The sequence below is a fragment of the Epinephelus lanceolatus genome, chromosome 1 (genome assembly GCF_041903045.1).
Source record: "Epinephelus lanceolatus isolate andai-2023 chromosome 1, ASM4190304v1, whole genome shotgun sequence".
NCBI lineage: Eukaryota > Metazoa > Chordata > Actinopteri > Perciformes > Serranidae > Epinephelus > Epinephelus lanceolatus.
The window spans coordinates 9,851,346-9,864,873 of record NC_135734.1 but is presented as its reverse complement, the minus strand read 5'-3'; the positions used below and the strand labels follow the sequence as shown (position 1 = coordinate 9,864,873).

At 39.5% G+C, this 13,528-nt stretch overlaps 1 protein-coding gene across 2 annotated transcripts; it reads left to right on the top strand.

Moving 5' to 3' along the window:
• Positions 1-10,206: 10,206 nt before the first annotated feature.
• Positions 10,207-13,299, top strand: setmar (SET domain and mariner transposase fusion gene). 2 transcript variants are annotated; one of them, XM_033626227.2, is made up of 2 exons: positions 10,207-10,404; positions 12,414-13,299. In XM_033626227.2, the coding sequence occupies exons 1-2, from the start codon at positions 10,297-10,299 to the stop codon at positions 13,200-13,202; spliced, it is 897 nt and encodes a 298-aa protein (XP_033482118.1). In that variant the 5' UTR covers positions 10,207-10,296; the 3' UTR covers positions 13,203-13,299. The 2 variants fall into 2 exon arrangements, with proteins under 2 accessions (XP_033482118.1, XP_078029399.1); XM_078173273.1 differs by lacking the exon at positions 10,207-10,404 and adding an exon at positions 10,439-10,840.
• Positions 13,300-13,528: the final 229 nt, after the last annotated feature.

Sequence of the window (13,528 nt, the reverse complement as noted above, 5' to 3'; positions counted from 1 at the left end):
GTTTATGTGTGCAAACAGTAAGTATGTGCATGTGGGCATTGGTTTAACAACAAATGAAAGTCAGCAGACTTCAGCCATGCATAGAAATATTTTCAACATGTTTTGGCCCTGACCTTATGCTCCTTCTGACTTTTCCTCCAGCACAATGATGACATTAGAAAGCAGGTCAGAAAAGGTCAACCATCTGTTGACTTACAAAATCCAAATGGGTCTTCCCTTTATAAAGCCCCTTATTTATATTAGAGCATGAGAGGCGGTATGAAGTCTCAATGCCTCATTTTATTAGGAAGACTGTGTAACTGTTATGACAAGTATCTCTGACATATAAAGTTCTCTGGAGCTGAGACACAAGGCCTTAATTTTACTCATCAGGCCTTTCTGAGCTCAGAGTGAATTAGTCAGGAATGAGGATATAGTATCTTAGCCATGGTAGCAGTTAGGCCCTGGGGATGGCAATGTCAGTCTGTTTAGTGGTCGGATCATCACTTTGCTCTGAAGTATCTCAACAGCTATTGGATTGCAGACATTCACAGTGCCAGATGATAAAGCCTCCTGACTCTGGTGATGCCATGTGTTTTTCTCTAGTGCCACCAGCTGGTCAAAGTTTTCACTTACATAGTAAAATATATCAACATCTAAAGATGGTCCAAATGGTTCAAAAAAATTGTACAAAATTAATGGTGCCCAAATGATTAATCTTATTGACAATGATGATCCCCAGACTTTTTCTGTGGTGCTACCATGAGGTGGACATTTGTGGCTTTGGGTAAGATATCGTCACAACTATTGAATGGATTACCATGACATTTGGTTCAGACATCCATGTTCCCCTCAGAATGAATTGTAGTAACACTGTTAATCCTCTGACTTTTCATCAGGTCAACATTTTAATATATCCAGTACTTTGGTTTATGACACACTTTATACACTTCCAAAACTTAGGCCATTCCCATAAACCTCACCTTATGTTTGGTGCTAATTAGGATATGTTAGCATGCTAGCATGTGACAACTTCATTCCGGACATGTTAGCAGGATTGCCTACACATGGTTCTCAACATGGAGGTGGCTGAGCTGGCAGCTAGCAGCTAACAGGGCTAACTTAATAAACTAACAACACCAACAGTGCTGACAGAGCCAATGGTGTTACCTGGGGGGCAAACTGAATGGTGGGAGTGTCACTTTTGTGACCATGCCGTTTTGATATCAGTGGTAACTGTTGTATGAGCAAATGGCCAAGCAGCGGTGATAAGTTAGCCACTGGGGCAAACTCACAAGGACACACATGCACTTAGCATCATGCACGCACAGCAAGGAAGGCTACCACAGAGAACAACACACTAAGAACGATCATAACTTCGTTCTCTGCTTAGGAAGCCATTACACAACTTTGCATAACAAATAGTGGTTTGCTGCTATGTTACTGCTCTGAATATCGGCCACGGCTTTACAGCCTTAGACCAGGCATGTTTTTAAATTTGTTTACTTGTAGAGGAACTTGCAACCTTTTCAGTTTAAATTCAAAGACAAATATGCTAAAAGTGGATTTAATAAGTATTAAAAACAGTGAAATTATGGACTGTGACTGTCTTTATGAAAACATAGTATATTTTTCTGTCTATTTCTTGCCCCAGCCAGTAGCAAATACTTGCACAATGGATAATACTAACCAGGTAACATTTTATGTGAGAAACAAAAGCAAGTTGCTCAAAAGCTTTTTTTCCTCATTTTCCATGATCATAGCTCATTAAATGGTGTTCTTTGCTGTGTGTTGTAATCATTCTCCACTGTGACTGGCGCAAATTGACTTCTTATTGACAGCCCTTTCCAAGCCCATATGTGTGTGCTGAAAGCGGAACATAGTGACAGCTCAGACAAATATGGAGCCAGTTTAGTTGCATGATGACGGGCTGAAAATGAGCAGTGGACAGTGAGTACTCACACTGTTTCGTACTGCTGTCAGGTACAGATTATGTGAAATGTCTGCCTCTGTGATGCAAGGGTATCTTGTGCTGTTAACAACCCATGACTTACAGGCTGTCCTACTGCAACACTGGACCTGAACTGACCAGCAAGATTTAAATGAGAATGCTGCCTAACACTGATTTAATGCAGCTTGAGTTTGACATGGCACATTGTCAGTGAACATGTCTTTTAAACAAAGCTAAATGCAAACAGATTGTCTGAGGTGAGAAGCTCTTTTGTCTTCCACAGCACAATGGATCCTGCTAAGAGTGTCCACTGATTATTACACCTCATTTAAAACACACACACTGACCCATAGCTGGCTAAGTGGAAACAGACAAAGGGTATTGATTGGATTGGAAGAACAGAACCTCTTGAGAGATTCAACATCTTTACAGGGAACACGCCTGGCTCACTTGATTTGTGAAAGCTGCGCATTGATTTCTGGAGATTACACACTGCTGTTATTCCCTTTTACTTTGTAAAGCAGGAAACTGAATCATCAGATGTAATCATAATTTCATGAGAGTCATATTGCTTTCTTTGGATGCTCATGTTAACCTGAGAAATTACTGGATACATTTTTAAGATTTCATTTACAGATTTCTCACAGAGCATGATGGGCTGCCACGTTCTAATAACACTGTCAGTAGAATGCAGTGGTGCCTTCAGAAATGTTTCATAGGGGTGGCCAGATGGGGCAAATGACAATGTTGGGGCTGCACACAGAAACCAAAAGCCATAACTGAATTTCAAGAATTCAGTTTTGCTGTTAAAACATTTAGGCAAATTGAAATCTATGTCAATATGGAGAGTTAAGGAATTGCATACTGATACTTTTGTTTCTTATTTTACAGTTAATGATACTAATTATCTGATGTGCATCAACTAATACTGGTGCAGTCTATATTTTGAGTTCCACAACAATCCTGATTTAATGTATTAAGTACCATAAAACTTCAGTTAAAAGCCTAGTCCAATTAAAACACCCAGTCCCTTTCAGTAGCCAGGTGTAGCTACACATTTTGACAACAAAAGGAATGTCTCTATTAAACAAGTGGTCTAGTTGCCAAGCAGTTAATTTTTATACAAGTTCTTTGGATATATTAAACCAGATTATTGACTACCCACTTGAGCTAACATTAGTTAGCTGTTTGAATCACACATACAAATGTTTAAACTTTTGTCAGTATGGAGATGCTACACATTGTTAGCTTGGTTGATTTCAGAGAAGATCGCAGGTCATTCAGATTTACCTGCATGATGAAAAAACAAGTGGTGACTCCCTTCCTCTGAAGCTGTCATAAAGTCAGAATATGTGTCCATTCCTCGATTACCTGGTAAGTGTAAACTGAGTGTAAGGCACAAAATATTTACTGGGAACAAGCCTGAAGTTTAGGGGGAGACTCTTAGGTACCCATAAAATCCATTTTCATTCAGATATCTTGAAGTGAGAGTTGAAGGGACACCTTTGAAGATGACCACGCCAGTTGTTCTGCCAAAATTTAGCCTAGCTTTAAAAAGCTATTAATTTCCCCTCCCAACAAGCTATGCAGACATGGTTGGTACCAAGTGATGCCTTAAGTTGTCTGGTTTCACAAGATATCACCACCTAGCTGAAAAAACAAGCCTCTTAAATACAGTATCCCCCTCCAGTTATTTTTGCCATTGACATCCAAATAATCACTTTTTCCATTTTAAATTCGATCAGCACACTAAATTACAATTTTTCTCTGTGTAATCACAAAGATTATTGTCAGTATATGATTTTAATACAGGCCCGCTGATGCTTGTCCTGTTGTTTGTGCTGTAGCTTCAGTTTTTCACAAGTACACTGTGTTTGTTTCACCTGTGGGACAGCTTTGGTAGGAAAGCAGAAAGTTTAAATAAAGAAACACAGATCTTGTTGTTCTTGTTGAACAGTCTTGACTAACTTGTCTCTTTGTAAACTTCAGTCATTCTTCAAACTTGGAGTGAGGAGCTAAATATGATGCTTGCCTCAGGAGACTGATGAACTCCCTTGAGTTTTCACTTAATTGCTTTGCAAAATCTTGTCATGTGAGTGAATCACACTGTCGCTGCAATTGCCTGGCAGCAGAAGACAGCACCCAGAAGTCTCGTGGGATGACTGCTGCAGGGGGTGCAAATGCAGACTGAAGTCATCTTCTTGTGAACTGTGTTTTCACTCAAAAGTTTGAATGCAGTGAAATTGTTTTTTTGTTTGTTACTGTGCCTGAATCTTTCTTTATGTTTTTCACCTTGATTTTAAAATAAAACCCCTGAGTTTTCTCGTTCCTCTGTATGACTGTTCTCTGCATATCTGCCTCCCTGTTTGTTGCACTTTCTTTGATGGCCTTTGATGAACCCAGTGGAGTAGTCAGAAAAAGCTCCTTTGAAACCTCTTGGGTCAACTCATTATAATCATGTCTACTCAAGCTGACAAAGGCAGAAGAGGGAAACCTTTGAAATATCCTTTGTTCTCCACTGACAGACCAGACAAGGGTGCATCCAGTAGGCCGCAGTGCAGCTTTCCTCACAGGCTGGGAGAGGCATCGCAGCCAATTTGAGGCCAAGTCAATCAGCACAGTAGCAGAGGGAGTGCTGGACTGTTGTTGATAATCTCCCCAGAGAGCATGCTCTATCATGCCTTTGCTTCATTAACTCCCCAACCAATTGTAGTCCAGCCTTTAAGTCCAGCGCCTTTGTGTGTGTGTGTGTGTGTGTGTGTGTGTGTGTGTGTGTGTGTGTGCTCTCATTAAAACCAAAGGATCCCTGACAACTGGGCCCACTGAAGACCCCCAACAACCTGCCCTCATCCTGCAAGAGAAGCTGTTTCACCCAATGTCAAGTCACATTATATACCTCCGGAAAGGTCCTTTTAAAGACAACAAGAAAACAAATGAATATAATGTTAAATGATTCAATTAAAGTACACGCCCAGAATTAAAATGAAATCTTCAAAATGTTGTTAAAAGTCATATTATAAATGTTTAGAGTGAGCGATGGAAAATACAGTACCTCTCTATATCTTTTGGACAAGTAAATTTACCTTTGACTTGGGCAGGCAAAAAAATGTAGGCTACTTTTTTCTTTGTGTTTGCGTGGACTGCAGAATTCAAACAAACAATTGAAAGCATCTAAACAGTTTTAATATACAAATGATTCAATAAATGAGTTACTAAAATGGCTATACCTAATGTTTTTCTTTTTTTCATTTTGATGTAATTACTTCCACCAAGAAGGTTATGATTTCATCTGTTTTGAAATTTAAAAAAATGAAGAAAATACACTTTTTACTGATATTTTCTTTTGTAGTCATTTATAAAAATCAGCTGCAGTAAAAAATAATCCTTTGTTTTATTATTCTTAGAAAACATACCATGCACACTTCTCTCCTAGTTGACAGAGAGTCAAGGGAGGAGTCTCTCAACTGCCAACACTGCCACTATGTTGACAATCAGCTTGGAAACGACATGTCAGTAATCACAATAGCTCTCTCAGTAGCTCTCCTCTCCAGTTAGCTATGTTGATAGTTAAGCTTATCTCAAAATGTATTGTTGGGTCAATGCAAATGATTCAGTAAGAGCAGGTCACAATTCACTGGGTTGGTGTTAAGCTTACTTTATTGTTATCGATTGAATTATACAGCTGCTAACACTAGCTAGCTAAGGGCCCGAACACATGCCCCATTTTTTGCAACCTCAAATCCATTGTTGTCAATGTAGTGGTGCAAAAGGTGCTCAAAGCGGGAGCAACTTGGTAGCGTTGTGCAAGCATTCAGAAGAGCCAGTTTTAGGGGCCAGAAGGCTGCAGCAGTATGCACTGCATGTCATATTTATTTATATATTTACAAGGATTCCCATTAGCTGAAGCCATGGACAACAGCTAGTCTTCCTGGGGTCTGAATTTCAGTGCATCATATTCATCACACACATGCTGTACACAAGTGTGTGTGTGGTGTGCATCTGATTAATTACAATAGAAGCTGTATACAATATCACCTCTGTGCTGCACTCTTTTCATCACATATGCACCTTTCATTGTGTTATAATACGTGGATGTAGAAGTTCACTGACGCATCCATACTGATACACGTTCAATGATATTCTCATTATCCAATTAATCCTGCAATTAATCCATGAGTTAGCCACCAGGGGCCATAACCAGGGAGCAGGAATAAGTTGTGACCATCACTGGACCATTGATCAGCTGTTTAAGTAATGCATCCGTAAATTAAATCTAAATGAGGATTTATTATTGGATTGATGTATGTAAAGGGGGCAGCTATTCCATTGACGGATGACTTAATAAGTAACTGTCCTTAAGTGTTAGATTTTGGGCAAGGGGACATGATTTGGCCAACATCTGCTGTTCTGGTGAAATAACTATAAAAGTTGCTATATTTGGTAACTTGACTGTGTAAAAACTCAGGTTTTGTGGAATAAATGCAGTTGCTGAAGAAAGAGATTGTACTTAGGGTGAGCCTTTTTTCCACTGGTAGCCATAAGTGCTATCTGTGTTCATTCTTAAAGGGCAATGTGGGACAAGTTTAACTGCACTGTTTTGTGCAATTTGAAGTTTCCCGATAGCACATACATACACACATACAGGTGAGCAATAGTCCAGGTGGTTTACAAAATTTTACTACTTGCCCCGGAATGTGCCATATGACATGGAACAATCAATAACAGCAGGCAGATTCCTTTTTTTATTCCATTAATATCATCAATTTGGTAAATGTAGGGGAGAAGTTGATCATTTTAGTGCAGGGTTACGCAGAGGTTTACGATCTACCCCATAGACTGCAAAAATGATAGACATAGCTACCAAGACATCGCCCATTGGTTTGTGAGGTTTTGACGACATTTCAGTCGTCGCCATCTTGGTTTTTAGTTTGAGAGGCAGACACTGTGGAGGAGCGAGGCATGGATCATCAGACTGAGACAAAGGACAGAATGTGTTCTCATCCCGACTCATCAAATATAACCGCTTTGTCTGTGGGCTTTCACGTCTACATATTACGTGCTAGTTATCCTCCTGTGTCTGTTGTTGATGACCCAGTCTCAATTTACGCCGGTTAAATGCATTGTGTCTTTTCAAAATACTCTTCTGTTTTCACAGGAACTGTACAGTTTCTGCTTGATAAATGCATAGTCTTTTCAAAATAAACTTACAACGTCGGTAAAACACCTTGTATTTACATTTATTTCCTTCTGCAGAAAAAAGCATGTTATTAGATTTAGAAAAAAATATAATGGTTTGGTTCAACATTCACACACAGGAAATAAATTGCAGGCTACTGGGTGGAAGGCCAGAGTTTGTTGGAACCATCCACCTCCCATCCCACCCTATAGGACTTTTAGTCTCCTTATATTCAGTTGTTACCAATGGCATTGCAAACTGCTGCCCATCGGTGCATTTCATAACACCATTGTGCAATGGTATCTTATACAGACATCCCCTGGCATAGGGTTGGTATTTGATGACTTCAGTCGGTGGCCACTGCATCAACAACTGCTGCTGCAAGGTGAGAATTATACTTCTGCAAAAGGTGTCAAAGCATTGCACACATGCTGTACACAAGCGTGTGTGTGGTGTGCAAAGCTGTGCTTTGTGTTAGTGCTAATTAGCAAACGTCAGCATGCAAACAGACTAAACTAAGGTGGTACACATGTCTGTTGTGTTTGTTGAAAGCTATTTCATCTTGTATCATCTAATTGTGGAGCACAACAGTTGAGTCATGAAGCCTACGTTCTTTTCGGCAGTAACCTCCTTTGATGTTCAGTCAGTCAGCTGTCAATTAGTTAATTGTACCATTTTCTTCTAACATTTCAGCTTGTGATTGAGTATGCAATCTGTGAAACCTAGATGCAGAACTAACAACTGACAGCCCTAATTTTGCCCAAGGACAAAGATGAGGGCTGATTCTCAAAGGAAAATCCTTGGTCACTTGTGTGCAGTGTGGAAATGCCAGCTGACAATGTGACCTCCCCCCCATCTGCCTCAGATAGCCACCAGAGAATAAACCACTGCATATGAATTACACCATGGCAACACTGCATCGCCACAGAGAGGTTAGGCTTGAAAACTCATACCCATCACTTTAGTATTTACTGGGATTAAAGAACACACAACATTAATTGTACACCAGTCTGGAATCACCTGACAGTAGACACCAGAGTTCGGCAAACACAACTGAACTGTGTAACTGAACTTCAGAGAGAAAAGGCCTTGAATCATGACCCTTCTCTCAGGCCTAAACACCACTGTGGCATGTTTTCAGCTTTGTTTGCCCATGTGGGGAGTCGGAATAATGCTCTTTGGCAGTTAAAATGCTTTATCTTGAGATAGAGTGAAAGGTGAAGAGTGTAAAAAGGAGGCTTCATCATTAAAGAACACTTAGCCCTTTAAGAAGATAACATACATCAAATTACTTAACTACAATTTCATGTGTTTGGCATATTGATTCCTTCTATTTTCATTCAGCTATTTCAGTCCATGTCACTTGCTTACTATGCAGAAGTTTAGTTGTAGAATCGCAGGAGGAATATTAGTATTTTGCCCAACTACTACTGCCATCTGCAGGCCATATGTTATTTCTGCAGTTGTCTTCTGGATACTATAAAACTGCGTGGGCTTGATGGTGATGATGCATAACTGGAGATGTAAGGACAAATACTGAGCAAAGAAAGAAAAGCATTTTTGGGCAATACGGTAGCCTATAAATAAACAGAAAAAAAAGGTGTGACACCGTGAGACCACATTTCTAATGCTCTCCAGTTCCTTCCTCACAGTAGTTAAATGAAACAGTTATCTCATGCTGTGCTGTATTTGTCCTTAATGAGCTGCTGCCCACTTTGTCCTGAGTGTGGCCAGATGGCCAAAGCACATGGTTTATAATTACAGTGCTGTAGTAATACAAATACATCACTTGAGGGAGCTAGCCTGTGATTAAACTACCGGAAGTCACAGCTATAGGAAGAGGAACCTTTTTTTCAATTGTATAAACTTTATTGAACAAACTGCACATATCATACATTTTGACAGTAAGAATAACCACTCCAAAATCCAGGTAAACTACAAAATAAAAAAAGGAAGAAGACAGAAAGAAGAAAGAAACTAAAGACACATTTATAATGGTATAGACTATTTAAGAATCACGGTACATATACAGGCAGTGCACAAGTCATAGATAGGAAACAAATGTCTCTTTTCTAATCCAGTCCAAATTTTAAAGTCCAAAGATTATTCCAAGAACTCCGTTCTTTCACAACAATGGAGGAAAAAAATGAATGGAAAACATGCATTTGTAGCGTATTGCTGCCACATCTGGAAAAACATAATGGATCAGTATTACGTTATAATGTAAAAAGTTTATTGTTTTAACAAGAAGTTTTTCACGTTATAACAATATATTTTCACATTATTACAATATAGTTTCATGTTATCCGTGTTTTGGGCCATGTTGATGCCTGTTCATTGAAAATAGCCAAGTGTCAAACCACAACCGGAGTATATGGGTTCACCTCCTCCCGAGACCACATATTGCATTATAATGTGGAATTTGTAATGTCCTAACAATATAAATTATCACGTTATGACGTGAAACGTTTCATGTACGTACGATATAAATTATCACGTTATACCATGAAACTTTTCACATTTATACAATATAAGTTATCACGTTTTAACGTGAAAATATATTGTTATAATGTGAAAAACTTCTTGTTAGACCAATAAACTTTTCACGTTATAACGTAATACTGACCCATTATTTTTTTCCTGGTGTGGCAGCAATACGCTTCCATACATTTAAAATCAGTTTCAGGGAAACTAATTTTTTAGGTTATTGGGCTGATGTTTTTTCTTTATTTGTTTTGTTTTGTTATGTTATGTTTTGCTTTTACCTTATTGTATTTTATTTTACCTTTATTTAACCAGGAAGTCCTATTGAGACCTGAAAATCTCCTTTACAAGAGAGACCTAGCCATGTTAGCAGCCAATCAAAACACATTTAAAATGCAACAAATACAACATATGATATAGAAATCCACAATAAAACAACAACTATTCAAACATAGTGGCTTCTCAGGTCTCTATCACCACATTCTTTATGATGTCCTTAATTCATCAATGGATATAAGTGTTTCTAAGAACCTTTTTCACCTTTGTATAAAGGGACAGAATGCTGGTCCACACTCCAACACTGTAGGTGGCGGTAATGCGCCTCCATCCGGTTGCCACCCCACGTAACACCAAAAGAAGAAGAAGCTTCTCCGACACACACATCCCAGCTGCTCTCTCTGCCGCTGTTTCACTCATTACCTTGGATATGAATATTGACAGAAATGTGGATTTAGTGGATTTGAGCAACGGCCTCGAGAATGTTCCTGTTTTTACTGAACGGAGTTCAGCCGTAATGACGTTTCCTGAATTTCAGGTAACGTTACGTAGCATAAGTTGAACACATGTAACGTGAGCCCCTGAAGTCCAATGCGTTTTAGTTATTTATTTTGCTAGAGGAGTGCTTTAAGAGTAGGAACGTCTCCTTAGGAACAATATAATGTCATATAATGTCATGTGTTTAGCTTTACAGTGAACTAGTACCTCAATTAGATACATTAACACCTGCAAGTTAACTGTTGTTTTCCACGTCATAGCAGGAAACACACAGGTGTTGTTAATTACATTATGCCTGTGTTGTGTTCAAGTGTCCCAGGTGACTTTGATATTGAGCCAGCATGTTCAATACCAGGACCCTGACACTGCAGCAGATGGAGAGAGCCATCAGCCATCATGCACTTTATCATTCAGGGGAGACCGGGGATGGTTGTAACAGCACCACTTTCACCAAGAGGGGATGACATATGAGTCATGTAATGCATTTATTGTATGACCCCTTTCTTCCTGACCTTGCATGTGACATTTCATAGCTATGTAAAGTAGTATGCAGATTTTACAGCCTAAATAACAACAATAATAATACATTTTATTTATAAGCACCTTTCAAGACACTCAAGGTCACCTTAACAGTGAAAGTAGAGAAAATAACAACCGATTATTAAAGTCAACAAGATAAGGAATACAGTAATGTAAAAAAAAAAAAAAAATTAAATAGTAAAGTAATAATTACATAACAACAAATAAAGATTCGGCAAAACAAGTTAACGTTGAATAAAACTGCTGTTATTAACCCCTTCCCATCAAGCTATCATGACATGGTTGGTACCAAGGAATTTCTTTAGTCCTCTCGTTGGATATGATACCAATCCTCACCATATCATCACCATATCTTCACTGGAGCTTTAAATGTGCCCAGCCGACTGCAGCCTCTGAAAGACAGTAATGTTGGCTGAGGATACTGGAGTGGAAGAGGTTAAATCCCTTTGAGGTGTTAAGGCCAACTACAGCCAACTTGAACCAACTTGAGCCAACTTCCTAGTTTTTTTTTTTTTTTAAATATAAACACATAACACAAACATAGAATTTGTGTATGTTATGAGGTGGAAATTTTGTGAAAATGAATTATTTCTCAAAAAAAGCTCGTGAAACATACAGTATCTCAACTCTGAATAACTGTTATATCTGCATTAAGCACTGGCTACATATTGGTCTGGCTCCAAGAAATAAATAAGATGTATACAAGATCTTTGGCACTGCCTGAAATACACTACAAAGACTCTGTTGACATGTGTTTGGAAAAAATGAGATAATAAAAAAAAAATACAATGCATTTTATTTATGGTCAAAGTCCTACTTAAGCTTTGTCCAGCAAACCTAGAAAAAAACTTGCTGAAACCTGGTGTTATCAGCTCTATCACATGAAATACTTTGCTTCACCAGCAGATGACAGCAAATCATTACAGGCTACAGACACATCCTCTGACTCCAGGGGAGGGAATCGAAAATAACTGCCTCTGTAGGACCAAAGGAGCTGTCCTAGTTAACACGGCCTGCTGGCCACGATGCTCCAGAGGACCTCTCTGACTGCATTAAAATGTAACCAGTTTTTAAGAAACATCCTGTAGACATGAAAGTCATCATCATTGCTGAATATGTGATAAAACTATAGTTGTATGTGGTAATGCATTAAGTCATTAAAGAAGGTTGATTTCAAGTTCAGCTATTACTTTTTATTAATAAATTATCTCCAGATCATTTTCTCGATTCATCGTTCAGTCTATAAAACAATAGAACAGAAATGTCACAGTTTTCCTAAGCTCAAGGTGGCGTCTTCAAATGTCTTGTTTTGCCCGGTTAGAAGTCCAAAACCCAAATATATTCAGTTTCCTGTCTTAAAAGACGAAGACAAGAAAACAAACCTTGTCATTTAGAAGGTGGAACCTGTGAATGTTGTTTGAGAAACTGACTGAAATGATTTATGATTGTGGTTGATTTATTTCTTGTTATTTACAGTTTTAAACTTGTAAAATTTGTTTTCATTTCCAGTATTCCCCAGATAATGTTCAGGGACCAGGTTGCACCATTGACCCCAGTGAAGTAACCCTTCCTGGATGCTCCTGCCTCTCCCACTCCTGCTTTACTGAGAGCTGCTCCTGCCTGCAGACTCATGGGCAGGCGTACGACAGCGCAGGCACACTGCTGAACCTTAGCAGGACGGACTCTGGCTACTGCTCACCTGTGTTTGAGTGCAATGCCCTTTGCACCTGCAGTGATGCCTGCTCTAACCGGGTGGTGCAGAGAGGGCCAAGACTCAGACTAGAGGTTTACAGCACCGAGAACAGGGGCTGGGGAGTAAGAACATTAGAGGCAATCCCACATGGGACATTTGTGTGCGAGTATGCAGGAGAGGTGATCAGTTTTGAGGAGGCCAGACGCAGACAGCTCGCCCAGAGATCTGAGGAAAATAACTACATCATTGCCGTAAGGGAGCATGCAGGTACAGGCTCTATCACGGAGACATTTGTGGACCCTGCCATGGTGGGAAATGTAGGCCGGTTTCTCAACCACTCCTGCCAGCCCAACCTGTTCATGCAGCCAGTCCGTGTGCACTCTGTGGTTCCCAGGTTGGCGCTGTTTGCTGGACGGAACATTGATGCGCAAGAGGAGCTGACGTTTGACTACTCCGGAGGATACAGTAATCAACCACCTGTAGAGATGCTGTCCACACAAAATGATGCTGCCAGCAGGACAGATGGACTCCAGAGGAAAGAGTGCCACTGTGGTGCCAACAACTGTGTTCAGTTTCTCCCATTGGATTTATCGATTATCAAGTGAAGTAAATGAAATTAAGTGTCATATCATATTTGTTTTTATCTGAATGTATAAAGATGGATTCATTTCTGAGAGATGAAGAAAAGATTTTTATCAAACCTAATGCCTCTAATTTCCTTTAAACCCATCCTTCTTTAGTCTTATCTTGGTCTATTTTCAGTTTCCCTTACATCTTGGTTAATTTAACCACTCATTAGAACAAGACAATGCAACTCGCTGATGGCTCCACAAACACAATGAGCTGGATGAGTCATGTCTGTGCCCGTCATTGTTTCCTGTTTGGTCCCCGCCGTGTCTCCTGATCTGCCAGTGTCTCCCACTCAATGTAA